The sequence below is a fragment of the Grampus griseus genome (assembly GCF_964374135.1).
Source record: "Grampus griseus genome assembly, chromosome: 14".
NCBI lineage: Eukaryota > Metazoa > Chordata > Mammalia > Artiodactyla > Delphinidae > Grampus > Grampus griseus.
Window position 1 is genome coordinate 88275994 of NC_139008.1, and position 27871 is coordinate 88303864.

The following is a 27871-nucleotide window of genomic DNA, read 5'->3' on the forward strand; positions in this document are numbered from 1 at the left end:
ATAACACTTTTTTGGAAAAATAACTATATTTTAAAAATTAGAAGAGTGGCATTATTTCAGTTTTGCAAACCTCTTTAATATCTGGCTTAATGCAAGGTAGTTGGATCTTGTAACTTCCTGCTTTGGCTGACGTGATACTACGCGCCATGGCTGTATTCATTTCCTAGTGCTGCTAAAAGAAATTTCCAGACTTAGCTTAAGGCAACTCAAATGTATTACCTCATGGTGCCCAGAAGCCCAGGATGGGCCAGCAGCGCTCTTCCTTCTGGAGTCTGCAGACGGGGATCCGTTTCCTGGTCTTTTACAGCTTCTAGAGGTGCCATGTTGTTTGGCTTGTGGCCCCACGTCTCCGACCTCTGCTTCCTCGGTCTCCTCTGATTCCGTAAGGACCCTACTGTTCCATTTTGGGCCACCCCAGATGATCCAGGGTTATCGCCCCATCTCGAGGTCCTCAACTTCATTGCATCTGCAGGTCCCTTTTGCTGCGAAGCTGACCTATTCATGGGTTCCAGGGATTAGACCGCGGACGTGTGTGGGGACCAGTATCAGCCTCTGGGAAACTACACTGTATATTTGTGAGAGAAAGAAGGAAAAAGGCAAATCGTGTACCCATAGGAAGAGCAGTAGCGGCAGTAGCAGCACCACGGAAATAGGTTGGCCCTGCGGCCGTCCTGGGCAGGTCTCGGGCCAGGTCCCTTGGCCTGCTGTGCTCTGCTGCTTAGGTATCCTCGTGGACGCATGGTCCTTGCTTCACCGTCTTTACCTGCGATGGGAATTTCTAAGTCAGCTGCTTTCGACCCCGAACGCATGTACATGAGTAAATAGGTCAGCGTTTCTCCGGGGACGTATCTAGGAATGGATTTTCTGATTGACAGTCACGTGCATCATAAACCTTGCCGTTTTAAAATTGTCTTTTACTTTTAAAGTTGGATGTTGTTTTAGGACTTTTTTTTCTTTTGAAAGCCCAGTAATTTTGCTGCAGTTTGTCTCAGTGTTGATTTTCCGGATCGACGTATGATGACCTCTTTCAGCCTGTAGTTCCAAGTCTCCTCTTACCTGGGGGGATGTTGTCCCGCACGGCAGCGCTCACGGCCCGGCCTTGGCTTCGGTTTCTGCTCCAGGGATCATGTCGTGTCTCTTCCACCTGAGTTCGGAACCTGTTACTCTCTCAGATCCTTTTGTCTCTATTTTTCTTTGACTTATAAAAATTCCCCTTTTTCACTGTTTCTTTTAAGACGATGTGGCTTGTATCTACTTTTGTGTTCTTCTAACATAATCTTTATTTCTCAAGTGTTTTTTTCTCCTAGTTGTCTCTGAGTTCTGTTGCTTCATTTCTGAGCTTTAGAAAACCTGGCTCGTGTTATCGTTTCATGTCTTTTTTTCTTTTTAATTAATTAATTATTTATTTATTTTTGGCTGTGTTGGGTCTTCGTTGATGCGCGCGGGCTTTCTCTAGTTGTGTCTAGCGGGGGCTACTCTTCGTTGCGGTGCGCTGGCTTCTCATTGCAGTGGCTTCTCTTGTTTCAGAGCACGGGCTCTAGGCACGCGAACTTCAGTAGTTGTGGCACGCAGGCGCTAAGCACAGGCTCAGTAGTTGTGGCGCACTGGCTTAGTTGCTCCGTAGCATGTGGGATCTTCCCGGACCAGGGCTCGAACCCATGTCCCCTGTGTTGGCAGGCGGATTCTTAACCACTGTGCCACCAGGGAAGTCCCCGTTTCATGTCTTCTATCCTGTTCCGACACCGTCATTTTCTGTTTTCTCACCAGCTCACAGATAACTTGCTACAGCTGCTGCGTGCCTTCCCCAGCCCCCGCGGCTGATGCTCTGCCCCATCTGACCAGCCCCCCACTGAGCGGACAGGTTCCCTGTTTCTCTGCCTCCTTCAGGGCGGTTGCCGGCCTGACACCTTTACTCTGTGTCTTAGCGTGTGTTTCCTGAGAACAAGGACATTCTCTTTGATGATCCGATCATAAAACCAGCATCCGTACTGCACTCTCGTCTAATCGGCAGCTGCATTAGAATTTTCCCAGCTGTCCTCGGTAAGGCCCGAAACACAGCCACCCCTCTGCCCGGTGCCGTGGTCTCCGGGCCTGTGGAGAGAAAGGCTAGTTACTTCGTCGACTGTCCTACTGTTTGGATTTGTCTGCTGTGTTCTCGTGGTTGGATTCAGGTTTTGCGTTTTGGTGGGAATACCGCGGACTTGCGTCGTCTCGCAGGTGATGTTGGTGGCGTTAACTTCAGTCTGGTTACGTGACGGCTGCCGGGTGTTGCTGCTGTGCGGTCACTGCTTTTCCATTTGTGATTCTGAAGTCACTTGTGGCATCCATTAATGAGTCGTCCCTGAAGTCATGATTTCTATGATGTTTGCAGAACGATGAGTCTTCTTATCCTCTCGTCTTCTGCGTGAGGTCTTATACTAACCTCCGCATCCGTGTCAGCATGTGAGTCCACGTGCTTAGGCACTCACCCCCACGCCCGTGTGCGTAGAACTGTGAGTTCATGCTCTCCCCCACCCCAGTTTTAGTCCAGAACCATGCAGTTATTCTTTTTTCCTCCCTTTCCACGTTTGTAACGCCTTTTGTGAGGAAACGAGCTTTCATTTTTTCTCAGTATCGTACTTAACTTGTTTGATCCTAGAACACAGACAGTTGTTTGAGAATTGCCAGCCCACCCACGATAAATGAACATCTACTCACTAGGTTTAATGCTTGTTCACGTCCTTTTCGTCATTGGTCTGCGACCACAGAGTGAAAACGCTCATTCAGAGGCTCCTTGGGTTGTTTCTTTCCGCTTCACTGGGGTCATATTATTCATTTTAAGCTCATTTGTAATGTTTATATTTCATTTCATACTCCATTTTTTTGCCGTTTATGTTGATCTTATTTATTTATTTTTGGCTGTGTTGGGTCTCCGTTGCACGTGGGCTTTTCTCTAGTTGTGGCGAGTGGACTACTTTTCACTGCGGTACACGGGCTTCTCATTGCAGTGGCTTCTCTTGTTGTGGAGCACTGGCTCTAGGCGCACGGGCTGCAGTAGTTGTGGCACGTGGGCTCAGTAGTTCTGGCACACGGGCTTAGTTGCTCTGCGGCATGTGGGATCTTCCCAGACCAGGGCTCGAACCCGTGCCCCCTGCGTTGGATTCTTAACCACTGCAGCACCACCAGGGAAGTCCCAGCAGGTGGATTCCTTTTTTTTTTTTTTTTTTAAAGAAGGTGTTGGGAGTAGGAGTTTATTTATTTATTTGTTTTTGCTGTGTTGGGTCTTCGTTTCTGTGCGAGGGCTTTCTCTAGTGTGGCAAGCGGGGGCCACTCTTCATCTCAGTGCGCGGCCCCCTCACTGTCACGGCCTCTCTTGTTGTGGAGCACAGGCTCCAGACGCGCAGGCTCAGTAGTTGTGGTTCACGGGCCCAGTTGCTCCGCGGCATGTGGGATCCTCCCAGACCAGGGCTTGAACCCGTGTCCCCTGCATTAGCAGGCGGACTCTCAACCACTGCACCACCAGGGAAGCCCTCCTTTGCCTTGTCCAGGACAGTTTCTCAGACCTCCCTTGGTGGTTTGGAGGAGGACTGCTCTGACGTTGTGTAGAATGCCCCTTCATTGGGGTTTGGATTTGTGTGACGTTTCTCCCCTGGACGTACAGGGGTGTGGGATTTGGGGAGGAAGGGCTCAGATGCGCAGGGCCCGCCTCATTGTATCTCATCCAGGTCCCTGCAGTTAACTCCGCATGACTTATGACCTTGATTGCCAGCTGAAATCGGCTTTGTCAGGGGCTCCAAGTTACTCGTTCCCCTCCTTTCCACACTGTTCTCTTTGGACGGAGGTCACTCTGCACAGCCCACACCTAAGGAGTGGGGTTATTCACCCAGGTGTCAATCTCCATGACCCTGCGTTAGGCGGCAGCTTCTTAGAAGTAACACCAACAGCACAAGCACCCAGAGAAAAAATAGATAAACAGGACTTAACAAAATCAAAAACGTTTGTGCGTCAGAGGACACCATCAAGAAAGCAAAGACATCCCACAGAACAGGAAGAATTTTTTGCAAATAACATATCTGATAAAGGATTTGTATCTAAAATAGGGAGGAAACCTTTTAACGACTCAACAAAAAGACAACCCAACCCAATTGAAAAATGGGCGAAAGATATGAATAGACGCTTCTTGAGAGGCACACAGATGGCCAGTGTGCACGTGGAAAACGGAGCCCATTGGTCACCAGGAAAACGTAGCTCAGAACCATGTCCATGTGCATAGCCACAGGGTCTCTCTGAAGGTGACCGCCCCCCTCAGCTCAGGCTGCTGCTTCCAGGTCAAGTTCCAGCCGTGTGGGTTTCAGAGCCTCTTCTGTCAGTGTCTTGCCCTCCACACCAGCATCCTGGCTCCTTAGGACGGGGTGGTGGAATTAGAAGGATGCAGACTTGTGCATTTGCGCTTTCCTTTGCCCAGGGCTGAACTTGGAGCTGGAGGACCTCGCGAAGCTGAAGAGTAGGTGCCCCTCCCCCCACCTGCCGTGGCCTGCCCCCCACAGCCCTGCCCTGAGAGCCTCTAACCCCACAGCGATCCTGCTTCGTCTGGAGGGGGCCATCGACGCCGTGGAGCTGCCTGGAGGTGACGGCGGCGTCACCAAGCCTGGGAGGTGAGAGACCTAGCAGGCGGCTGTGCTGGGCTCTGTCCCTCTGCAGCATTCCACCCCATGTGGCCTGGAATGTCACTGGGTCAAAATCCAGAGAGTCTTTCCGTCTTGGAGGTCCGGGAGGGTTTGGTTATTGAGAGTGTCAGCACCGCCACCCTCTTCTCTGGTTCACCTCTCTGTCTGCACTGCAGTTGCCTTTTAGAACGAGGCACCTGCCTCCGTGCCACCTTCTGTTAGGACGAAAAGTCACCTGGAACGTCTGAACGTCCCACAGGCCTCCGAGCCGCAGGGTTTGTTCCCCATGGGATGGTGGCCTGGGGCAGGTGTCACTCTCCTCGGTGCACCACTGCCAGCTGCGCTGGGACCCAGGCCCAGGTCTGTCGAGGCAGGCAATGTTCTGGAGCGCTGGGCTGCCTGCCTTGTCCCTGAGCCCCATCTGCTCCGCTCTGCTCAGGCCCTCACAGGGCCCGGTTGCTTCCCAAATGGCCCTGACGCCTCCCTGGCTCCCACACCCACAGGGCTTCCTCTGCAGCTTCCACTGCCCACCCTCCCTCCCGACTCTCCAGAACTGCCTTTTGGGTGCCCTGCCCAGAGCCACCACCTCAGGGAGGCCCTGATGACCTCCTCCTGGCACCCATGCGGAGCCCGAGCCCCGAGCCCAGGCCTTGTTCTGGGTACGCCGGGTTCCTGCAGGCCACTGTCCTCCCCACTGAGGCTCCTGAGGGGAGAGGCCTTTCACCTCCAGGTTTGGGCCTCCCCGGAGGCCCAGAGCTTGTTTCTGGGTGAAGGAAACTTAAAATGCTTTTGGCTGTTAGGTTCCCAAAGTGCAGCCTCATCTCCTGCCAGGCCTGAGCTGCCTCTTTCCTCGTAGCTACATCTTTGAGCTGTTTGCCGAAGCCCAGATCACGTTTCACACCAAGGGCTGCATCCTTGACTCCCTGGACCAGATCATCCAACACCTGGCAGGACGTGAGTCCCCGGCCACCGTGTGCCCTGTGGCTGACTCCTTACTCAAGGGCGCAGCCTGACAGGAATTTGGCCCATGGAACTGCCTTTCTGATTCGGATGTTGAGATCTTAGCATGTTTGGTGGCGTGTGTCCTGTAAAGAGCGGTCTTCCCTGTTCAGCCCCTTTTAGGAAAGAGCGGTGAGGGGCGTGGGTGGGGCAGTGAGCTGTGGGCCCCACCACCCTCTCCCCCAAACCTCCTGCGCTCTGTTTCTGCCCAGAGGGCTTCCATGGGCCTGCTTTCCAGAGGCTGTGCCACGGAGCCCTCTGGTCTGACCGGGGGCGCCCAGCCTTGCCAGGCTCCTGGGCTCTGGGCAGCCCCAGCCTTATCTGGCTGCAGAGCCGCGCTTGTCCCACTGACCAGCGGGAGACCCACTGGGAAGACAGGGAGAGCTGCCCTCTGAGGGCCCCTCAGCTGGAGAGAGCCCAGTGGACGGTCAGCACCCGCTGCCCCTACAGGTGCCGGGCTGTTCACCAACACGGCAGGGCTGCAGAAGCTGGCAGACATCATCCAGGTGGGGACCGCCGCCACGAGGATGTGGTACCTTCTTTCCTTTCCCGGTGGAAGCTGGCAGGGCTTCCTTCTGCAGAGCTGCGGTAGATTCTAGACGTGGGGAAGGACGAGGCTCCCCCAGCACACGCTTCAAGTCCGCGCTGCAGGGCTGGTTTCCTCTCGCCCCAGCACCGCCGCAGGCCTTGAGGGCGGGGCCCGGCGGGGGCGGGGCGCCTAGGGTGAGAGTCTGGCAGGTCCCTCCAGTTTTCAGACAGGCCCAGCGGCTCCTGCCCAGCCAGCTGCCGCCTGTTCTCCAGTTTCTCGCTGACACAGCATTTCAGGGGAAAGTTAATGCAGAAGCCTGTACTGGAGTGGGGGGCGTGGACTCTGTCCCCCAGCCCCTGTTGCGTTGCTGGGCCAGCCTCGCCCAGAGGGTGTTGAGACGAGGGGTGAGTGTGTCCCGTCGACGCCCACTAGGTGGGGCCTGGGGCTGGTGTTTGGAGTCAGTGGGTGGTCTGCAGGTCCTCTGGGCCAGGCCGGCCTCAATCTGGGCTTTGGGATCCGCTTGGGGGTAGGGGCAGCCTCCAGGGCTCACCGAGCCCCTCCTCTGCCACGTGCAGACCCCACTTTCCCCAGGCCAGGCGACCAGGGGAGCTGTCACATGCCTCAGGGCCTCTGGATGTGACCACTTCCTGCCCCTGACGTGCCGTCCCGTGTGTCCAGCTGTCCTCCTCGGGCCCAGCTGAGCCGCTTCCTCAGCTCAAGTGGACAGACCAGGGCCTGCCTTCCTTTGGCTGCGTGGCTGCCCAGCTGGCCCCTGAGGGCCAGTCTGAAGGTTCCGGGCACTCCAGCCCCTCCTGCGCCTCGCGGGGCCTCCTCGCTGGGCCTTTCTGCAGAGGCCCCTCGGCGGCTCTTGGTCCTGGGGAAACCGGGGCACCCGAGGCCCCGTGTGGCACGTGCGTGGCTGCGCACGCTGCACGGGGTTACAGTGGGGTGCGCCTGGCTGCAGACAGGCTCAGTGGGCTCGAGGCCCTGGGTGACCTGCCCTGCAGCGCGTCACTCTGTCGCCCCCTCCTTGTCTCTCCCCACCCCTCGCGGTGCTTCCACGGCTACACGACACCTTCCACACTGCCCGCCAGGCCTGCGGTCGGCCTGCGCAGGGCGGCATCCCCGGGGCCCCTGACCGCACTCACAGGTGCTCATCATGATGGGATGTGGGGTGAGCACCTGCTGGGTCACACTTCCTCCAGCTGGAGGGGACATGACAGGCTGGTGAGCGAGTATGGCCCGTAGGCAGCTTGGGCAGCAGAGGAAGCTGAGTCACCCGCCAGGGGCTGCTTAGAGCAGCTGCTAAGGGAAATTCCAACCCAATGGGGTTAGTGGTGTTCGGGTTCCAGAGAGTATGGAGCAGGGAGGGACCGTGCAGGCCCGGAAGCGAGGGTGCGCCGCCCTGCCGGCCTGTTCAGCTGCAGGGACCCTTGAGGAGGGCGGGAGGATGGGCAGAGGGCGCCACAGAGGGAGGGCCCGCCTGGAAGGGACAGGGCCTCCAGGGCAGGGCCGGGGCGCCACAGCTGGGGCTCGGGACTCCTTGGAGACCCAGCAGTACTGGTGGGTCACCGCCCGGGGGGCAGAGGCCTAGGACGCTCGCTGCGCCGGCCGGAAGTGATGGAAGGAGGGGGGCAGAGCCCAGGCTTGCAGGATGCCACGCTAGAATGTTCCTTCTTCTCCGTGACCCCGGCTGCTCTTCCAGCCCCATCCCCGCCTCACAGTTGGGACGGAGCCCCCAGGGTGGAGTGCAGAGCCAGCCGTGGGCAGGCAGCAGAGCCCAAGCCGGGGAGGGGGGCTGCAGCAGGCTCCCCCAGGGCTACAGCTGCACCCGTGCCTGCCACCTCCTCCCCGCCGCCCACCCGTGTCTGGCACTCGGACACAGGGCAGCCACACTGCTGTCTGCAACTCCTGGCCATCCCTTGAGATGTGAGGGCCGCTCTGGGGCCACAGTGCAGGGGTTTGCAGGGGAAGCCATGGCCCCAGAGTGGCCTCACCAGGCGGTGTGGCCTCCACTCCGGGATCAGGTCCAGTGTGTGTGGTTCCGCCCTTGCAGGCGGACACTTTGGTGAATCGCGAGGCCAGGTGTTTTGCCGTCTGGACGAGGAAAGTGGTTCTCGAAGCTCCTCTCGCCCTTGGAACTTACTCCTCACAGGCTGCACTGTACCCGCAGGCCGTGCTTCTGGGCCCTCACGTGCAGGGCCATGGGGTGCCCGCTGCTCCTTCCGGCCATGCGCCCACATCCCCTGGGCCTGGCAGGAGTTTGCTGAGAACAGGCTGCTGATCCGGGCTTCCAAGGCCTTTCCTGTTTGTAGGAAGATTTGGTGGGTGAGGCTCCTGCCCATGGGTGCTGGTGGTGCCGGTCTTCTCTGTTTTCACGGACACCGGGTAGAAGTCGTGGCCTCAGCCTCAGCCTCTAACCCAGCAGAAGGCGCCTGGGAGTGACGTGAAGACACGGGGCTGTGGAACACGCCGTCCCTCCTGAACGTGTCTTGGCCTTGTTTCTACCAGCCGAGTGTCAGAGTCAGAGTGTTCCCTTTCTGTGAGGAGCCTCTTGGGCTTTGGCCGGGATGCCTTGGACTTTCGGGTTATTGTGGGGAGAGCCGGGGCTCTGTTCTCCAGGGCGACCTCACAGACTGTTCCGGAGGAGGTGACGTCTGTCTCTTGCTTTATCTCCAGTGTTACATACTTTTTGTTGCTGTTGTGAAAGGGGTCTTTTTAACTCACTGGTGCTTGTGTGCAAGAAAAGTGTTGACTTTCATTTGTTGGTCTTGTGTGAAGCTATCTTACTAAGTTTTCAGTTCTAAAAGTTTGTTGTTTGGTTTTCTGGATTTTCTAAGTAGATGGGCCTGTTGTTTGTAACGGCTAGTGTGTTGTATCTTCTGCCCCCATATTTATCTCTCTTGTGGTTTTTTCTTGGCTCGTTGCATTGGCTAAGAGTACAATTCTGCTTATTGTACTTAGGAATTAATTTCATCCTATTACTTCTCCATGTAAACGGGGTTCCTTTCCCCTATCCCCTGACCCATCCCTAGGGGAGAGCAGAGAGGGCGGGCTGCTGACCTGGACTCGGTCCCCGTGACAGCCTTGGACTGGCTGCCGAGGAGGGGCCTGCAGGGCGGCTGTGTCTCTAGTGCGCGGGGCCCCTGAGGGGAGGGGACAGGCAGCTCTGGCTCCTTAGCCTGGGGTCCTGCCCCAGGGACGCTGTTGGCTTGGAAGCAGGGGCAGGTGGTGGCTGTGTCCTGAGTGTCCATCTGTCCTGTGTGGGAGGGACTCAGCAGGAGTGGCAGCCTCTAATGTGTCCTGCTGACTTTTTCCCTCATCTCTGCTGTTCAGATCGTGTTTGGCGTGGACCCTGCTGAAGGTGGCCCCAGTGCTGTGGTGGGGCCGGGGTGTCAGTCCTACAAGGTGGGTCTGCTTCCTGGATGGGGAGCTCCCAGGCCGCGGTGTCACAAGGTGGGGCTGCCTCCAGGATGGGGGCTCCCAAGTGGGGCCTAGGACACCTATCCATTCCACCTCTCCAGGTGCACATCCACCCTGATGCTGGTCACCGGAGGACAGCTCAGCGGTCAGATGCCTGGAACGCCACGGCAGCCAGAAAGCAAGGTACGGCACCTCAGGTGGCTGCGACATGCTCCCCCTGGGGCGGTGCCCCGTCCAGCTATGGGCTCCCGGCCGCCTGTCGGTCCAGCCTTCTCCAGGTGATTCCCCACCTGCCCTCTAAGAGTCAGAGCTGTCAAAGTGAGAGACCTCCGAGGGCCCGGCGGCCCGGGGCCTGCCTGGAGTTTCCACGGGGGTTGGCCCTCAGACCCCCGCTGGACAGAGAAGCCAGAGCGCCCCGAGACCGGGCTCCTGGCTCCCCAGTGTCCTCCATGGTCACTCCTGTCCTTGCTGGTGCAGGGCTGGCCCAGGACACTGTGGACTCAGAGCCGCGCTTCCATCCTCCCCACTGAGGGGCAGGTCCCATCCCAGAAGTTGGAAAGGCTTCTCTGGTCCCAGAAAGTGGTTTGCTCTTTTGTGAGAAGTGTCCCTGCTGACCTGTGACGTGGTCTTGACCCGAGAGTCACAGTTTGAGCATCCGCTTGTGCTATTCCATCTCCTGTTTCCGGAGCCACTGGGAGCGCATGGGAGGGCTGGCGTGTCTGCCTGCAGGCCGTGCTCTGGCATCCTCCCTGGCTGGGCAGGACGTGTGTAGGAGGTCACCCCTGGCTTCCTGCCTCCAGGGGCTGTGGGCCTCTGCCCCTCCCTCTTCTGCAGTCCCACCCGGAGTACAGGCACGGGGAGGCCGGCTCCTCACTGAGCCAGAAGGACATCTAGGGCTGGGGTAGGCTGACCTCTCTGGAAGTGACTTCAGCGTCCCCCTCCCCCGGCGCCAGGATGCTGGTGGGCTTCTCTGGTCTGCTTCCTGCTCCTGGGACCCTGCGGGAGGGCGGGCAGGACCCCCGGGGAAGACTTGTGCACCTGGGCCCCAGGGCCCAGCACCGCCTTGGGGGACACACGATGGCTGCTGGGCAGGCGGCTTGGGCCTCACACACGTGCCCCCGCCCCCCGCAGGGAAGGTGCTGAGCTACTGGTGCTTCAGCCCTGGCCACAGCATGCGTGAGCTGGTCCACCAGGGCGTCCGTACCCTCATCCTCACCAGCGGCACACTGGCCCCCGTGTCCTCCTTCACCCAGGAGATGCAGATGTAAGTGCTGACCCTTGGCCCCCCCCGGGGGGGCTCCCGAAGCCAGCCCCCCGCCCTGGGCTGCCGGGGTGCTGGGGGTTCAGGATCTCACAGGGGCCACCCCCTGCCTCCCTCCAGCCCTTTCCCAGTCTGCCTGGAGAACCCACACGTCATCGACAAGCACCAGATCTGGGTGGGGATTGTCCCTAAAGGCCCCGACGGAGCCCAGCTGAGCTCCGCCTTTGACAAACGGTAGGGGGCCTGGCGGGTGAGGCGGGTGGCCGAGTGCCAGGCCCCTCATGGCAACAGCCCCCCGGTTCCTTGCAGGTTCTCTGACGAGTGCTTGTCGTCCCTGGGGAAGGCACTGGGTGAGTGCCCATGCTGTCCATTCCTGGGCCCCTGCCCTGTTGCGAGGTCGCCTGCCCCCGCTCCACTCCCTGTCCTGCCTGGTCTTCCTGGGGCTGGAGGGGTCCTCTGCTGCTGAGCTGGCCACGGTGCTTGCAGGCAACATCGCCCGTGTGGTCCCACATGGGCTCCTGGTCTTCTTCCCTTCCTACCCCGTCATGGAGAAAAGCCTGGAGTTCTGGCGGGTGAGTCCCTCCTTGCAGTGTCTTCTGGGGGCGGGAGGGAGCCCCAAACAGCCAAGGGTCTGGCAGGGCTGGGCCGCGTGTCTTTGAGAAGGCGTGACGGGCATTCCCTCTCTGCCTCCTCCCGTAGGCCCACGACTTTGCCAGGAAGCTGGAGGCCCTGAAGCCCCTGTTCGTGGAACCGAGGACCAAAGGAGGCTTCTCTGAGGTCTGGGTCACCGGGGCTCCCTCCCCCTGGCAGCCCCAGGGTGTGTGTGGCCAAGATCCTGCTGGCCTTGTAGGAAGTTTGGGCTTGGGGACGATGGCAGCAGGTCTGCGCCCACCCCCCAGCCCCGGGGCCCCTGGGTGTTCTGGGCACGGCAGGCAGGCACGGGGTGCTGGCTCCGGGTCGGCCTGGGAGCCCGTGCCCCAAAGGTGCTGCTGCAGCCCTGCTGGCCGGCCTCCCGGCTCGGGCGGTGCTTCGTCCTGCAGGGTGATTTCTGGGGTCTTGCTCAAGGAGGCGAGGGGCCAGGCCGGGCTGACCAGCCTCCCCTTCCAGGTGATGGAGGCTTTCTACACGAGAGTCGCCGCCCCCGGGTCCAGTGGGGCCACCTTCCTGGCTGTGTGCCGGGGGAAGGTGAGGCCTCTGAGGTCCAGGTCCCACACACCTGGCTCCTTACCCCCGCCTGGAACCTGTGCCTGAGGGGGGCCGCACCGTGGGCAGGAGAGGCTGGTCGCCTCCCTCAGGCCCCATGTCCAGCAGACACAGGAGGGTGTGGCCCTGCTGGTCCTGTAGGGCCGGCCCTCGGGTCCTAGGCTGGGCATTGGGGCCCACGCATGGGCAGTGGGCAGGTGGGCCGGAGGAGGTGCTGAGAAAAAGAAGTTGGTTGTGGGATTCTGGGAGCGGTGGACCCCAGGTGCAGCCTGGTTCGAAGTTGGAGGTCTCTCCCACCCTGCCCATCCTGGGGGCCGTGGGGCTGTGAGGGCCCAGGCATGGGTGGGCCCTTAGGGAAGGTCTTGGGCTTGAGTGGAGGCAGATGGGGGAAAAGAGTGCCCGCTGCCTCCCAGGCCAGCGAGGGGCTGGACTTCGCAGACGCGAATGGCCGTGGAGTGATCGTCACGGGCCTCCCATACCCGCCCCGCATGGACCCCCGGGTTGTCCTCAAGATGCAGTTCCTGGATGAGATGAAGGGCCAGAATGGGGCCCGGGACCAGGTGAGAGGCTGTGCGGCTGAGGGTGGGCAGGTGGTGCTCAAGCCCCCGTGGCTGAGGCAGCCCCTCGCCCTGGCCCTGCAGTTCCTCTCCGGGCACGACTGGTACCGGCAGCAGGCATCCAGGGCTGTGAACCAGGCCATTGGGCGGGTGATCCGGCATCGCCATGACTACGGGGCTGTCTTCCTCTGCGACCACAGGTGCAGGCCCGCCCTCCCCCCACCCCCTCCCCGGGGTGCTCTCGGGCCAGAGCCCTTGCCCCCGGACACCGGCTCTTCCCTCTGGTGAGTCTGCCAGGGAGCTGGGCTCCGGGGCAGGCGGGGCTCCCGGGCTGACGGCCCCACCGCCCTGCAGGTTCAGCTCCGCGGACGCCAGAGCCCAGCTGCCCTCCTGGGTGCGTCCCCACGTCAAGGTGTACGACAGCTTCGGCCACGTCATCCGAGATGTGGCCCAGTTCTTCCGCGTCGCTCAGAGAACCGTGAGTCTTAGCGCTAGCTGGCTGTACCCTCGTGTCCCGCCCAGGGGAAGGAGCAGGGCGGGACCTCCACAACCTCCTGTGAACATCTAGATGCCCATGCTGGCCCCCCGAGCTGCTGCTCCGAGTCTGGGCGAAGGAGAAGGCACTGCCTCGGTGGCCGTGTCACCCGGCCCCCTCTGCACCAGGAAGGCCACAAGTCTGGATGTGCACGTCCCTAGCCTGAGGCGCAGACACACGGGTGCGTGTGGCTGGGCGACACGGCCGGTTGGGGCCCCACAGGGTGGAGGGCGAGGCGCCTCCCGCAGGCTGGTGGCACGCTGGGGCCGACGACTAGAATGCCCAGCAGGCGGTGGTGGACTTCGTCACCCACGCGTGCTCCCGCAGGCTTGCTGGTCGCCGGGGACGCCGAGGGCAGCCTTTGTGTGGAGTACCAGCAGGAAGCCGTCCAGGCCCGGCGGAGGCCCGTGGGGCTGTTGGCCGCCCTGGAACACAGCGAGCAGCTGGCCGAGGGGCCTGGGGACGAGGCCCTGCCCGCAGAGGAGGAGGTGCGGGGGCCGGGCTCCCTGGGGGGGGACACGGATGGCTTGGCCCACCTGGGCTCAGGCACCACCGTGCTCACCCCTGCACACCTGCTGGTCGGGAGGGCAGGGGGGTTTCAGCAGATGCGTGGTGGTGCTGTGTGCATGCCCCGCCCCAGCACAGCCCCCAGCCCTCAGCTGGGCCCCCAACACACCCCCGTGCTGGACATGGTCCGCTCACTTCCCGCTCCTGCTGTGCCCGAGCCTGGCCCTTTCTGGGAGCCTGAGCTGCGGGCAGGACCTTCTGCCCTGGGGCCTTTGTCCAGAAGCCCATAATTCCCCAGCTGACCTGAAGCTCCCCACTTCCCGCCGGGCGTCAGTGCCCGCCCCCTGCTGTCCCGCCCTCTAGGCCCAGGGCGCAGCTGCCCCACTCGTGTTTCTCGTCCCTTCCCGCCGGTGCCCTTCAGTTACTGCCACGCTGCTGCCCGGGACCTGCTCTCACACTTGGTTCCCTGCAAGGGGCCGAGGGTACTTCTCCCGCCCTGCCGCCCAGGGCAGTGTCAGGGCTTCAGGGCCCTGAGGGCCTGTGGGACACACCTGTGTCGCCCTCAGGCCCCCCGCCACTCCGCCCCGTGGGGCCCTCGTGAGAAGAGGCCAGCGGAGGAGCAGCGTGGCAGGCGGAGGAAGGTCAGGCTGGTCGGCGGCCCGGTATGTGGACGACCTGCAGACGGCGGAAGTTTGGTGGGTGCCTCAGCCGGTGTGGCTCAGGGTGGTGTGAGGTGTGAGCGGGCCAAACCTGCCCAGTGGCCTGACTCAGCTGTCCCCGCTGGGGGACAGGTTCTGCAGGCGCTCTGCAGGTGTGCCGGCTGGAGCCGGGGCCCAGGGGAGGGGGCAGCCGGGCCTGAGGGTGGGTGCAGGGGTGGAGGGAGGGCAGCAGACCCAGGGCCCGCACCAACCCCACCACCGGTGTTTGGCTGGATTCACTTCCTCACAGACGAGCTGCTTGTTCTGCGGATCCCGCTGTCACCCTCCACCCGCCAGGCTCATGCTGTGCCAGGGCCTGGCCTGCTCTGATCCCGTCCCTCTTCTGCTTTGATATTTTACTGTGAGAACGTCTCACCTCCACTCAGCTCTCAGAACCAGCACGGGGTTCCCATGAGCCCTTTGCTGCAGTGCCACCGCCTGCCTCACGTCTACTCCCCCTTACTGGGGTCCCTGGGCAGTGCGCCCCCCTCAGGGCAGATCCTCCACACTTTGGAGTCCTGCACACCTGGCAGATTTGGGCCTTTCGTTTTGTGTTGCTTTTTGGTGGGGTGGTCGGGTCCACGCAGGCCCGTGGGGTCCATCCACAGAAGGTGCTGTCTTCCCAGCTGGGCAGGAGCCAGGCCTGGCCCTTTGGCAGGTCTGGTGTGGGGCCTGCAGCCGGGCTGGCTCCCCTGGCCCAGGTCAGGCTGGGCTGTTGGCACGAACTTGGCTGGTGAGGTGCCTGCGTGTGAGGCACGTGGCGTTCCCAGCCTCGGATGAAAGCAGTTAAGAGCAGCTGAGTTACATCCTAGAAGCTCCGGAAAGCGCCAAATGCCAGTGCCTCTGTCCGCCACCCTTGGCTTCTGGGAAGAACCAGGTGGTGCCCGGGGGACTGACACTGAGGAAGTGGCCTAGGTGCCAGGGGCCTGGGCCTCTGAGGGCCGAGCTGGGGGGCAGCCTGGGAGCCTGGAGGGTCCTTTTCGAGGGTCCGGGATCAGGGCTGGAGTGTGCAGCACAAATAGGGCACGGGGCTGTTTGAAGTCCTGGCGTGTTGAGAAGTGTCCCCTGCCGTGGGCACCGGGACCTCAGCAGAGGAGGCACCGCCAGCCTGCACTCTGCCTCTGCGGTGCTCAGCGGGCCTGGCCATCTAAGCTGAAGCTAGCCGGGGGGTCCCCTGCCAGCTGGGCCAGGCCAGCTAAGCATCCTCCCCAGCAGCCCCCGACGGCAGCTCGCTGCCCCCGCAGATGGGGAGCGTTGGCGCCTCCTGACGGGCACCGGCTGTGTGTCGCAGGAGGGGCCAGAAGCCGGCGCGGACACAGGCAGGGCCAAGCTGTTCATGGCAGCCGTGAAGCAGGCGCTGAGCCAGGCCAGCTTCGACACCTTTACCCGGGCCCTGCGGGAGTACAAAAGCACCGATGACCTCGCGGCCCTGGCCGCTCACCTTGGCCCCCTCTTTGCCGAGGACCCCAAGAAGCACAGCCTGCTCCGAGGTGCCTTGGCCAGTAGAGGCTGCCCACTTGAGGGTCCCAGCCTGGGGGCCACCAGGGTCCCCGGTTGACCTGCAGAGGTGTCGGTGGGGACCCCGTGTGGTGGCTGCAGGCCCAGACCCCGCCCCTCCCCACAGGCTTCTATCAGTTCGTGCGGCCCCACCACAAGCAGCAGTTTGAGGAGGTCTGCTGCCAACTGACGGGCCGAGGCTGCAGCTCCCGGCCCGAGCATGGCCTTCCCTGGAGGCAGGGAGCACGACCGGCCCTGGACCCCAGCGGTGAGGCGGGCCCTGCCTGGGTGGGACCCTCAAACTCAGACCCTGAGGGTGGGTGGCACCTGGCCCTTGGAGTGGGTCTTCATGTGGCCCAGCCTCCCTGTTCCTGAGGCTGACAGATCCGTGCGGGGGGCCCCACTTTGGGGAGGTGTGGGCCCCCAGAACACACATGGCCCGGGCCTCCGAGGAGGACCTGCGCCTGGGGAGTCGTGTATGCACAGGGGTCCTGGAGCCCCGTCCACCCCCGTCTCTACCTGGAGTGGGCCCTGCACGTCTAGAGCCTGGGAGTTGCTGTCCCCATTTATTAAGGAAGAGCCCATCTCTGGATGAGACTTCCCCAAGGACGGGAATCACGGGGCCCCTGGGGTTGGAGATTCCTGCCTAAGTCACCCTTCTGCTCCCTTCTGGACTGGGGTGTCCTTGTGCCTGCCCCCCACTTTCCTGCCCCCCGTTTAAGGCAGGGGAGGAGGCCTGCCTGCTCCCTCCTGTCGGGGGCCTCCAGCGGTTGTCTGAGGAGAGTTTGAGGCCCGGTCTCCCCTTGGACAGACCCGTCCCCTCCCTGGTCATGCTCTGGACCCTCAGGGACCAGCTGGGCGCCTCCTTGTCTCCGTGTTTCTTCAGGAAGGAGGGAGCCTGACCCCAAGCTGACCGTGTCCCAGGGTGCAGCCAGGCAGCTGGACCCCTGCGAACACCTGAACCAGGGCCGGCCCCACCTGGCCTCCGGGCTGCTCCCTGCAGGTACCTGGTCCCTGAAGAGGCTTTGGACCAGAGCCAGGAGCAGAGGGAAGACCCTGGCGGGGAGGAGTCTCCTGGGAGCCGCTGTGGTTCTGTGCCCCCAGAGCAGGGGAGGCCAATGTGATTTGCTGGGAAGCTGGTGGACTGAGATGTGTTACCTTCCCACCAGGAGACCCCAGCCGCCGGCCTCCTGAGGGGTCCGGAGCCCCCGGAGCCAAGAAGCCCCCGCCCGCTGTGAGTGCCTACCTGGCAGATGCCCACCGGGCCCTGGGGGCCACAGGCTACAGCCAGCTCCTGGCGGCGCTGACCACTTACAAGCAGGATGACGACTTCGAGAAGGTGGTGGCTGTGGTGGCCTCACTCACCACCGCCAAGCCTGAGGACCTGACCCTGCTGCAGAGCAAGTGGCCCGCGTGGGGGCGGGTGGGGGTGGGCAGTGGGGTGGGCGGCAGGGCCACGCCTGAGCGATGCTCCGCGCTCCCAGCAGGGTTCGGCATGTTTGTGCGCCCTCACCACAAGCAGCGCTTCCGGCAGACGTGTGTGGACCTGGGCACCCAGGCTCCAGGACCCTGGGAGGGGAGCCCTGCTGCGCCTTCTGACCTCGTCTGTGAGGCTCGCGGGACAGGTAGGGCCGCCTGCCTGGTGCTCCTGCCGCCCTGTTGCCACAGCCCCCCTCAGCCCTGGCAGGGTGGGCAGGTGGGCAGCAGGGAAGTGCCAGGCACCCCTCGGACTCGCTCCCTCCTGTTTCCAGGCCCCTCACTGCCAGAGAAACCCCCCGGGAAGACCCAGAGCAAGAGCTGCTCCTTCCTTACGCAGAGGCCGGCTCGGGGGGCGGGGGCTCCCAGCCGGCCCCCCAGTGCCCCCTGCGGGCAGGCACAGTCCGAGTGGGGTAGGTCTCGTGGGAGGGGCTGCAGGGACCATTGGGAGTGGGGGCCCAGCCCGAGCAGGCCTGTGGCGCTCACGTCAGCCCCCTTGCAGTGGGCTTGGTGTGTCCTGGCTGCAGGGCGGAGGACGTGGTCCCCTTCCAGTGCCCCTCCTGCGACTTCCACTGCTGCCGGGCCTGTTGGCGACAGCACCTCCAGGTCGGCAGCCAGACCCTGTGGACCCGGCCCTGTCCCCTGTGGACGTGGCCTGCTGGGCGTTGCCCCACATGGTGGGCTGAGGGGCTGGGGTGGGCAGTGGGGTCTGGGAAGGTGTGTCCAGCGCCTTCTCTCCACAGGTCTCTAGGACGTGCCCGGCCTGCCATGCTGCCACCAGAAAGCAGAGCCTCACGCAGGTCTTCTGGCCGGAGCCCCAGTGAACGTTGAGACCCTCTGGGCGCTGCAGGGTCTGCGGAGGCTGAGGCCGCCCCTGCCTGGGGCGCAGCCTGGACACTTGCTTGTCGGCTGTGGGTGGGCCAGGCCTGATACCAGAAACCCCTTGGCCGAGAGCGCACCTGACGGGGAGGCCAGTCCAGTGTCCGTGGGGAGCCCCCTGAGACGGCTGCAGGATCTGGGCCCCCTGTGAGAGGCCCCGAGGCCACCTTGGGGTCTGGGGTGGGTCCACTGGAAGGTGCTTCCCCAGAACTTCCCTGACCGCCAGCCTGTGGGTGGAGCCCCAGCAGGAAGGAGGGGAGCCCTGCACCTTCTGTCCCGGGGACCTTCCAGGGACCTGCTTGTTCCTCAGGGGCCAGGGTTCTAATAAAGCTGCCGGCACTGCTGGGAAGCGGTCTGTGTGGCCCGGCCTCGGTGGTGGGGTGGGGGAGCCTGGAAGGAAGGAGGCGCCTGGGCAGCCTCCCTCGCACCTGGTTTGTTCAGAGCAGGAGCCGCTTCCCCCTCCACCCGCCGGTTGCCAGGCCTGGTAACGGGGTCAGGAGCTGCTCGTGGTGCTGGTGGCCTGCACGGGACCGCCCTGGCACTGGGCTCTGCGGAGGGAGAGGTCAAAGCCGGGGCCCCCAGGTGGCCGACCGCTCCCCTCAGGCGGGGCGGGGCTCCGCGGGGGCGTGGCCAAGCCAGCCCTTATAGGACGCGGCCCCGGAGGCCGCTGCCACTCCAGCGAGACCATGAGGCCCCTGCTGTGGCCCCTACCGGCCCTGCTGCTGGCGCTTGCGGCGCGGGGGACGGCGGCGGGCGCGCCGACCTACCCGAGGCGGGACGCGGAGACGGGGGAGTGGCTGGCGTGCGACAAGTGCCCCCCGGGCACCTTCGTGCAGCGACCTTGCGGCCGGGACAACCCCACGACGTGCGGCGCGTGCCCGCCGCGCCACTACACGCAGTTCTGGAACTACCTGGAGCGCTGCCGATACTGCAACGTCATCTGCGGGGAGCGCGAGGAGGAGGCGCGGCCGTGCGGGGCCACCCACAACCGCGCCTGCCGCTGTCGCCCCGGCTTCTTCGCGCACGCCGGCTTCTGCCTGGAGCACGAGCCCTGCCCGCCCGGCGCAGGCGTGGTCGCCCCCGGTGGGTGCAGGGCGGGGCCGCGGCGCCGGGCCCTCCGCCGAACGGAGCCAACTCGGCTCTCCTGACGCCGGCCTCCGCGTTCGTCCTCAGGCACCTCCAGCCAGAACACGCAGTGCCAACCGTGCTCCCCGGGCACCTTCTCCGCCAGCAGCTCGAGCTCGGAGCGGTGCCAGCCCCACCGCAACTGCACGGCCCTGGGCCTGGCCGTCAACGTGCCGGGCTCCCCGTTCCACGATGCCCTGTGCACCAAATGCACGGGCTTCCCGCTCGGCTCGCTGGAGCCGGGGGCACCGGGTGAGCGGGACGGGGGGCGCGGAGGCCTCGATGGGCTCCTGGGAAGGGCTTCCGGAAGTGCGGTGGGGACAGCCTAGGGGATGCCGTTGGCTGAGGGCGTCAGCGCTGGCGGGTGATGCCGTTTCCCGCCGACCTTGGGAAGCAGGCTCCGAGGGCTTAAATGGCTTGCGGGAGGGAACGGCAGCGAACGTGGCGGGTCCCCTTCACGTCGCATCCCACCCCCGGCATCGGCCCACGAGCCCCGCCTCCTTGCCGGCCGAGTTTCCCGCGGTCGCCCCGGCTCCTCCAGCACGGCTCCCGCCTCATCCACTCGTTAGTGCGCGGGGATCCCTCGGTCCTGTCCCTCCGGAACGCGGAGGGACGCTCACGGCGCGGTGGCAGCTGGTCGGGTACGCCCTCGCCCCTCTCTCCCGCAGGGACCGAGGAGTGCCAGCGCGCCGTGGTCGACTTCGTAGCTTTCCAGGACATCTCTCCCAGGAGGCTCCAGCGGCTGCAGCAGGCGCTTGCGGGCCCCAGGGCGCGGAGTCCGCCGCCGCCGCAAAGGGAGGACCGCGCGGCGCTGCGGCGGAGGCTGTGGCTGCAGCTCACGGAGCTCCGAGAGGCGCGGCCCGGGACGCTGGGGGCGCGGCTGCTGCGGGCGCTGCGCGCGGCCAGGTTGTGCGGGCTGGAGCGCAGCGTCCGCGAGCGTTTCCTCCGCACGCGCTGAGCACTCTCCCCGTTATTTATTCGCTCCCGGCCCGAGCCCCCCGCATGGGCGGCCCGCAAGTCGCACCTAAGGAAGCTTTGGACCCGGCTCCTGTGGCGTTAAATTTATTTTTCATAAAGCCGATTGGCAAACGAGTGTGGTGTCTGGCCAGCGCGCAGTGGGCACATCTCGCAGGGGACACACCTGGGCAGGCTGCCCGGGCGCGGCCTGCTGCCTTCCCCCCCTCCCCACCCCGACTGGGACGGACCCTCGATGGGGGAAGGGTTGTGGGAGACGGGGACAGCGGGTGGCAGCCGTCCCCAGGCCTCACTGCGTGATCCTCCCCACCCCAGTTGTGCTCTCAGTGGTTAGGATGGTGTGGAGGGAGGGTTGCCCAGTCCCTGGGCTCTCACCGTGGAACAGAAGCCAGCCCGTGTGTCCTGGGGCACCAGGAGAAGTGTCCCCCTCGTTACCCCTCCTTTGGGCTCCACCCTCAAAGCAGCAGGGGATTTCCCAGGAAGGGACCGGCCAAGACCTCCCGGTAGGACAGCGTGTCTCACTCGCTTTCTGGGAAATGTCGGTTTTCCCTTCTGGGGCAGGTTTGGATGACGGCTTGACTCACCAATCCAGGGGAACTCCCAGTCCTGGCCTGGCAGCCCCCTGCCAGCCCCGGAACCCCCTGCCTGACCCCCAGGAAGGGCCCCAGGGGAGGCAGAGTCACAGCCCCCCACTCCCCCATGACTCACATCACCTGCAGCTGGTCCCCAGCCCCAGCCCTGACTCATCCCTTTCCCAGCATCTCCTCCTGGGCCCCATCGGGGAGAGCAGCTGGGACTGTGACCCTCAGACACGAAGCCACCAGGCCTCTGGAGGAACAGTGGACAGGAGCCACTCCAACTGTCTTTATTTCACCCACAGCTAGGCTCATGGGGGGTTGGCAGCTCCTGCAGGGGCCATGTGGGAGGGTCCTGAGGACCAGTCTTGCCTGGAGGGCCTCTGCTCCTGGACACAGGCCTGGAAAGGGCTTTCTAGATGGCTCACCCCAGCCCTGAGGGGGACCCCGCCCTTCACTGCCAGCTGGAAGCGCAGGCCCAGCACACCACCAGCCCACCCCAGAGGTGGTAACTGTGGTCATCCTAGGTGGGTGGCAGGCAGGCTTGCGGGGGGTGGGGGGGTGGGGTGATGCCCACTCCCAGCACAACCGCCTAGCTTTACCGTCCTTGCTGGGGATCAAAACAAGGTGGCTGGGCCAGTGGAGGGGGCACACAGCCTCCCAGGCAGGTCTCCCCTGCCCTGTCCTGAGGCTGCATCAGGACAGGGACGGAGGCAAGCCCAGGTCTTCCTGAAGCTGACACCAGCCCCCCAGTCCGCCTCCAGGATCAGAGGGGACAGAGGCTGAGGACAGCCATGGCCCCCCGGCCCCCTCCGTGGGCACGATGTAGCCCTGGGCACTGTGAAAGGCCCCACACCTCTGAAAAAACCCAGTTCCAAGCAGCTGCCCCACAAGGCCCCACGAGGGTCCAGGCCGGCAGGCCTGCTGGAGCAGCAGCTCCAAAGGGAGTGGTGGCCTGCCAAGGCCTCACCCCGGGACCCCAAAACTGGGCCTTGGGGGCGGGGCCCAGGCCCGATGTGAGGGTCTGGTGGGGTCCCTGCCACCCCAGCTCCCCTCGGCAGAAGAAGCCTCCGGATGCCTACGCTTTTCTGGATACAGAGAAAAGTTTGTCTTAGAAGAAAAACAAAGCAAGTAAAACCACCACAAGGCAAAGCCAACCCAGCCCCCGGGGGGATCAGCGGCGGAATCAGCAGGAGCTCTTCAGGACGAGCGGCAGGCGCCCTGGGCCGGCTGCGCCTATGTGATGTCCCGCTGCCGCGGCGGCCGGTGCACGTTCCGCACGACGCACTTCACCATCCACTCGATGCCCTCGCGCACCCCCTTACTGTGGAGACAGTGGGTGTGAGGCGGGGCCAGCCGTGGCCCCCGGCGCCCAGGGCAAGCCCCACTCACCCCGTGAGGGCCGAGCAGGCCTGGGTCAGGCAGTCGCGCCTGCCGATCTTGGAGGCGCAGTCGCTGAACACAGTCTTGATGTCGGGGATGGAGAGGCAAGTCTGGGGGAGGCGAGGCTGCGAGGATCAGGCTCAGGCCCGGCCCCAGGGCAGCTCCTAGAGCTGCAGGGGGCACCCCGGGGCTACTCCGTCCAGGAGGGGTCCTGCCTGGCGAGCCACCTCAGGGGAGCAGGTGTCAGGGAAGGTCTACAGGGAAGCAGTGCTCAGGGCCCCCTCCATGCGGATGGCTCTGCACCACCAGTGGTCAGTGGTCCCAGGGGATGAGGCCAGCACAGCTGCTGTGCTCAAGGGCAGCAGACAGGTTGGGGTCAGGGCTGACTCCCACCCTGGTCCCTCTGCATCTTCTTTCCAGAGCTTTCTTTCACCTGGGTCTGCCCAGCAGGAGGCTCCCACTGGCAGCACTGCGGCCAGAAGCCTGGCGGGGGGGGGGGGGGGGCGGCGGCTCTGCCCCCAGGGCAGCCATGCCCTGGTGTCTGAGGAAGGCAGCAGCCCTCCCCTGGGAGAGGCGCCCTGTCCCCCGGGAGTGGGGCCCACTGGGCCCAGGGGCTCACCTCAATGTCCTGCTTGTTGGCCAGCACCAGGATGGGGACACCGTCCAGCGCCTCGCTTGTGACCATCTTCTCTGGGGCGAGCAGAGAGGAGGCAGTGAGCGCCCTTTGTCCGCCTCTGCCCAGAGGTCCCCAGGCCCTCACGGACCCCCTAGAGGCGTGGACGCACTCAGCGGGGCCCTCCTGACCTGGCGCCCTCCCCCTCCCCCACCCAGCCCAGCTCTGGAGGCAGCCTGGCCAGCCGCACACACCGAATGCTCGCTTGGACTCGGACAGCCGCTCCTCATCCGTGGAGTCGATGACGTAGATGACGCCGTGGCACTCCGCGTAGTACTGGGCGGGAGCAGAACGGGGTGCTGAGCCGCGGGCACCCGGCCACCTTGAGGCAGCCCCCAGCTGGAAGACCCTTCTGGGGTGCTTCCTGGGGGTGGGGAGGGAGGGCAGAGTGGAGAGGCGCCCCAGACCCCCCGGGCCGGGGTGGCCACCTCCCTCACCCACTTGCCGGGTGCTGTGCTCCGAACACCGCTTCAGCCTCCGCTCTTAGGACCCACCCACACCTGCTGGCCTGACGGCAGCCGGAGGAGGAAGGCTGGGGCTTGGGGTCTCAGCAGGCCTGGGGGTGGGGGCAGCGGCGGCTTGCCGTCGGGAAGCCACGGAAAGCCCGCCGAGGGGCGAGTCCGGAACATTCACAGCAGCTCTGCCCCCTGCGCGGGACAGAACCAACACCTGAGCCAGCGCCAGCGAGCTCGGAGCTCTGCAGGCTGGACCGGGGCCGGGAGGGTGGCTGGCCCTGGGTTCCCTCCCAGCAGCGGCCACACAGGAGCCACCCCGACACTTAAAACCACCAGAGCCCGGGGTATGGGGAGAGCTATGGGGGGTGAACGGCAGCACCCCTGGGAAAGGACAGACACACGAAACGGGCCTGGCAAGTCAGCCTTTTGTTCCGCTCAGAAAAGAGTACAGAAATGCCCACACTGGCGGAGCGGGTGACGCCCCCACGCGCACTCCAGCTCCTGCCCAGCGTGATCCCAAGAACCGGGAACACGCACATGTCCCACAGGGCATGACGCCAACTTGTCCCCGCCCCCCCAGTACAAGTCAAGCCTTTGTACCTGCACTTGCTACAGAGAAGGAAGCCCGACACGGGTGGCCTCTGGGTCTGCAGACCACACGTCCTACACCCGGGGCCTCTCTGGCCAGCCTGCTGGGTGACGCAGGGCCAGGAGCTGCGGCCCAACCGTGGAGGCCTCCGAGGCAGGAGGGGACAGCGTGGGGTTTGCAGCGAGTCAGTGTGGGAATCACTGCTCTGCCCCTGGGGCCCCTGTGGTGGCAGGGGACTTCAACCCATGTGCAACCGGGCCCCGGCAGACGGGCCCAGGTCCACCGCCACGCCCTCGGGCATCGCGTGATGGCCAGGCAGCAGCGGCAGGGATAGGGGCGGCACCCCTGGGGCTTAGCGTGAGCCCAACCTGGAGGGCAAGGGGCTGCCCTGAGCCCGCGGCAACCGCCGTGCCCAGACCCTGATGGTGGTGTCACCTGTGGCCTCGCGCTGGAGGGCTCTCGGCTGTGGCCTGGAGGGACAGAGGCCAGAAGTCACCCCTATGGCAGGGCGCCAGGGGGTCTGCTTGGTCCACAGACCTGGCCTGAGGCTGGCACGCGCACAGACCCGTGGGCAGCAGTGTGCGGCACGAGCGGAGGTGTGGGTGGACGGACAGTAGTGGACACGCGAGTGAAGACCCGCCGGACCGTGCCGCATGGCACGGGGGTGGGGGGCAGGCCCCACGACAGCGGCTCAGATCCAGAGCGGGAGCAGAAGCCCCACTTTCCACCCCTCCTGGTGACTCAGAGCTGGGGTTAGGGGTGTGGTCACCTCCATGCTACCTGCTCACAGGGGCCAGCAGGGCGCCCACCCTGGCAGGGGCACCTGACGCCGTAGGCAGGCGGCAGGGCACCCACTCCACCTGAGTCACAGAGCACGCGAGCAGCCCAGGGTCCCTCCGAGACGGCAGGCTCAGCGATCGGGGCTCAGCCCCTCGTGATGAGGCAACGAGGCCACGCCACCAACAGACGTGGAAGCTGGTGGGGGGATGGGGGGGCACGACCAACCCAGTTTCCCCTCAGGAGAAGCCAGTCCCCAACCAGAGGCGTGTGTGTGCAGGTGCACCTGTCACCGGCCGTGGCCTGGCTGCCGTGACAAGCAGTGCACCCAGTGCAGATCCCCTTGTTGGCTCCTGCAAGACCCATTCTGACCCATAAAGAGCCATCTGACCATGTCACAGCCGCCCAGGGCAGCCCACCGTGGTGACCTGCCACAGGGATGGAGTCCCAGCCAGCTTGGCCCGACATGGGGCAGCATCTGAGATGACCCCACCCCTGCCCAGGCCTGCATCCCCCCCCATACACTTGCACCCCAACCTCTGCCGCAGCATCTGCCCCCGAGACCCTTGCCTATGACAGAATATCAGGACCTGTCTCACACTCCCCGCGTTGAGTCTAGAGTTTGCACAGACAGCCCCTAGCTTGGGTCTGCCTTGGTCCAACTTAAATGGCCACAGGAGGTCTGTCAGTGACCTTCTGGCCGCAGGATGGAACCTGTCCTCTTGGCTGGAGGTCAGGATGAGGGGGACACTTTGGGAGGAAAAAGGAAAAAGTGACCAGGTACATGCTGCTGGGGTCAAACCAGAAATCAAGACCAGGGCATGCGAGCCACCGGCAAGTGCGGGGATGGGCACATTTGCCCCCAGAATCAGGGTGAGTTTGTCTGAGCTTGTCAGAGTGCCCCTGGCACTAGGCTGTACCAAAGCCGCCACGTCAATCCATTGGGAGGGGGCTGAGGGAAGAGGCTTGTCCTGCCCTGTTCTCTGCTGGACCCCGGTGCCTGGCACAGGCTGAGCTGAACACCGACTCCAGTCTCGAGGTCTCAGAAACGCTTCAAACCTACCTCGAAAGAGGAGACACGTGCTGTGGGCCGTGGAGGACACCCTCCCCTGATGGGGAAGGGGCCACCATGGAGGACAGGCCCTAAGCTAGGACTGAGGGAGGACCCAGTAGGGGAGACTCAGGCCCCGGTGCTGCACCTGAGCACCAAACAGGCGTTGCGTCTCCCCCAGGTCTGCTCCTCGACCATTCTTCATCTCGTCCCGTTCTGATCAGCAACAAAATCTCTAAGCCAAAAGGAACCGAGTTTGTCTCTGCTCTTGGGGGGAGTGACTTGGGAACTGGGATGGAGGCGAGCCTCAGGAACCAAGTGGGTGACAGAAGCCGCCAACAGCAAGAAAAGAAGGGGAGTCCCAGGCCTTCTGAGGAAAGGCAGGAAGAGACCACGGTGCCAACTACAGAGATGGCACGACAGGCAGGCCACGGAGTCGATGTGGCATCCGCCCACCTTACCTTGTCCCACAGAGACTGCAGCTCCTCCTGCCCCCCTAAGTCCCAGAACATGAGGCGGGCCTTTCCAAAGTCCACAGTGCCGACTGGGAAGAAAAGGAGACAGGTGAGGCTGTGGCCTTGGTCCCTGACACACGGGCTCCCAACCCTCCCGGGAGGACCAGGCGGTGCCGGCGCTCCGCGATGCTGGGGCCAGTGGGAGCCGGAGCAGTGGCCTCACCCTCGGCCTCCGTACACTGCAGCATCCTCAGGGTTCTGCCCCCCAAACCCACAGCCGTAAAGGACCTCCTTACTGTTTAGGCCCACAGTGGTAGTGATTTTGGACAGACTCATCCCCTTGTAGTTCTTGTTGAACCGGGTCTTTGACTGCTCCAAGAAGGTCTAAAGGGAGAGACAGAAAGAGGGGTGACGTGAGAACTGGGAGACTTCTCATGGCTGCTTCACAAATACCCCTACTTGGGCCTATTCCTCTAAACTGAAACAAAACAAAACAACGTTTTGCTTTTAAAGCAGCTAGCGGTAACTGTCCCATGGTCTTAAGCGGAGTTCGGATCCTGTATGGGTACAGAACATGCAGCTAAAAGCATAAAACCAACAGGACCATGGGGCAGCGGGGGAGTAGGGGTGTTGACACGGGACCGCACGTACCGTCTTCCCGGCGTTGTCCAGACCCAAGATCAGAATGCAGTACTCATCCTTCTGGAACATGTACTTGTACAGGCCTGACAGCAGCGTGTACATCCTGCCCTGGGAACCCGAGATCGGTCACGGGCGAACCGGCCCGCACCACGCCTCCCCAGCGCCCCTCAACGGGCAGAGGGTCTGTGTGCCCGCTTGACCGCTCAGAGCTGGAGCCCTGAGCTGGGCTCCTCCTGACCCGCCTCCCCTCAGCCCGGCACTGCCTCCGCAACTGCTCCCGCCTTGGCCCGGAGCTCCCGGCGCCCTCGCTCCCACTCCCGGCCCGGCCAGGGCGCTCCGCTCGCAAGCAAAAGGCGGCCCGTCCCGCCCCGCTTCACCCCGAGCGCGGCCCTCGCTCCCCAGCCCGGGCTCCCCTCGGGCTTCGCTCCGCTCGGGTCTCCCCGCGAGCCGCCCGCCTCGCACCCGGCCCGCCGCGGGCGCCTCTCAGAGGCGGGGCGCATGGGTGCGGGTGGAGGGCGGCGCGGACAGACTGCGGACCGGCCGCCGGGCCCGGGCCCAGCTCCGCTCGCCCTACTCGACTTACTTGCGCCCGCCCGGCCGGGCCGCGGAGCCGGGGAGCCGAAGAGCCGGCGGAACCGCAGCGCGCCTGGCCCTCTGACCCCACGCTGACCCCGCGCTGACCCCGCGTGGCGCCCGACGGGACGCCGGCTGGCCACCCGGGGAGGGGCGGAGCCGTCCCGGCGGCCCCCGCGCCAGGCACTTCCGGCGGCGGCGGCGGCGCTCGGGCGGAAGTGCCTGTCGGTTGCGGGGGCGGAAGCGGGCGTGGGGCGTCTTTGGCCGGTGAGGCCGGGAGGCCGTCTGTGGCGGCGGCCGGGAGAGTGCGCAGAGGAGGGCCGGAGGCGAGGGGGTCTGGGCGACTGGGACTGAGCCCTTGGTGGCAGGCCGAGCGGGGGCGGGCGGC

General features: G+C 63.9%; 3 protein-coding genes across 8 annotated transcripts in view; 2 read left to right on the forward strand and 1 right to left on the reverse strand.

The window, feature by feature from the left end:
* Window positions 1–18773, forward strand: part of RTEL1 (regulator of telomere elongation helicase 1) — a 28421-nt gene extending 9648 nt beyond the window's left edge. Inside the window, exons 11-36 of one of the 6 annotated variants that reach the window (XM_082670908.1) lie at window positions 4445–4483; window positions 4556–4634; window positions 5503–5600; window positions 6096–6151; window positions 9511–9582; window positions 9699–9780; window positions 10729–10861; window positions 10979–11092; window positions 11168–11208; window positions 11345–11430; window positions 11558–11635; window positions 11966–12043; window positions 12475–12621; window positions 12682–12818; window positions 12973–13096; window positions 13187–13334; window positions 13481–13641; window positions 14227–14355; window positions 15650–15848; window positions 15983–16123; window positions 16742–16858; window positions 17025–17255; window positions 17343–17480; window positions 17607–17744; window positions 17834–17937; window positions 18075–18773. In XM_082670908.1, the coding sequence (XP_082527034.1) occupies window positions 4445–4483; window positions 4556–4634; window positions 5503–5600; window positions 6096–6151; window positions 9511–9582; window positions 9699–9780; window positions 10729–10861; window positions 10979–11092; window positions 11168–11208; window positions 11345–11430; window positions 11558–11635; window positions 11966–12043; window positions 12475–12621; window positions 12682–12818; window positions 12973–13096; window positions 13187–13334; window positions 13481–13641; window positions 14227–14355; window positions 15650–15848; window positions 15983–16123; window positions 16742–16858; window positions 17025–17255; window positions 17343–17480; window positions 17607–17744; window positions 17834–17937; window positions 18075–18155 (2951 nt within the window). In that variant the 3' untranslated portion in view covers window positions 18156–18773. The remainder of the gene's footprint in view (window positions 1–4444; window positions 4484–4555; window positions 4635–5502; window positions 5601–6095; window positions 6152–9510; window positions 9583–9698; window positions 9781–10728; window positions 10862–10978; window positions 11093–11167; window positions 11209–11344; window positions 11431–11557; window positions 11636–11965; window positions 12044–12474; window positions 12622–12681; window positions 12819–12972; window positions 13097–13186; window positions 13335–13480; window positions 13642–14226; window positions 14356–15649; window positions 15849–15982; window positions 16124–16741; window positions 16859–17024; window positions 17256–17342; window positions 17481–17606; window positions 17745–17833; window positions 17938–18074) is intronic. The other 5 variants (XM_082670910.1, XM_082670911.1, XM_082670909.1 and 2 more) reach the window with 5 other exon arrangements.
* A 123-nt stretch (window positions 18774–18896) lies between these two features.
* Window positions 18897–20293, forward strand: TNFRSF6B (TNF receptor superfamily member 6b; the record flags this gene model as incomplete). Its single annotated transcript, XM_082670363.1, has 3 exons — window positions 18897–19293; window positions 19384–19587; window positions 20004–20293. 3 exons carry the CDS (start codon window positions 18897–18899, stop codon window positions 20291–20293), a joined length of 891 nt encoding a protein of 296 aa, XP_082526489.1.
* Window positions 20294–20381: 88 nt separating this feature from the next.
* Window positions 20382–27626, reverse strand: ARFRP1 (ARF related protein 1). The gene is made up of 8 exons (XM_082670580.1): window positions 27494–27626; window positions 26920–27018; window positions 26565–26652; window positions 26275–26357; window positions 23136–23217; window positions 22888–22958; window positions 22278–22378; window positions 20382–22209 (listed from the first exon to the last, which is right to left on the reverse strand). Exons 2-8 carry the CDS (start codon window positions 27010–27012, stop codon window positions 22122–22124), a joined length of 606 nt encoding a protein of 201 aa, XP_082526706.1. The 5' UTR covers window positions 27013–27018; window positions 27494–27626; the 3' UTR covers window positions 20382–22121.
* Between the last annotated feature and the right edge of the window lie 245 nt (window positions 27627–27871).

Excerpts from the sequence above, each read along its gene's own strand:
- ARFRP1 (XM_082670580.1), bottom strand. The coding sequence starts at position 27,012 with ATGTACACGCTGCTGTCAGGCCTGTACAAGTACATGTTCCAGAAGGAT. Across the intron at positions 26,358-26,564 it reads TACCACTGTGGGCCTAAACA|TCGGCACTGTGGACTTTGGA; the intron begins GTAAGGAGGTCC and ends TTTTCTTCCCAG. Across the intron at positions 22,959-23,135 it reads CGAGTCCAAGCGAGCATTCG|AGAAGATGGTCACAAGCGAG; the intron begins GTGTGTGCGGCT and ends TGCTCGCCCCAG.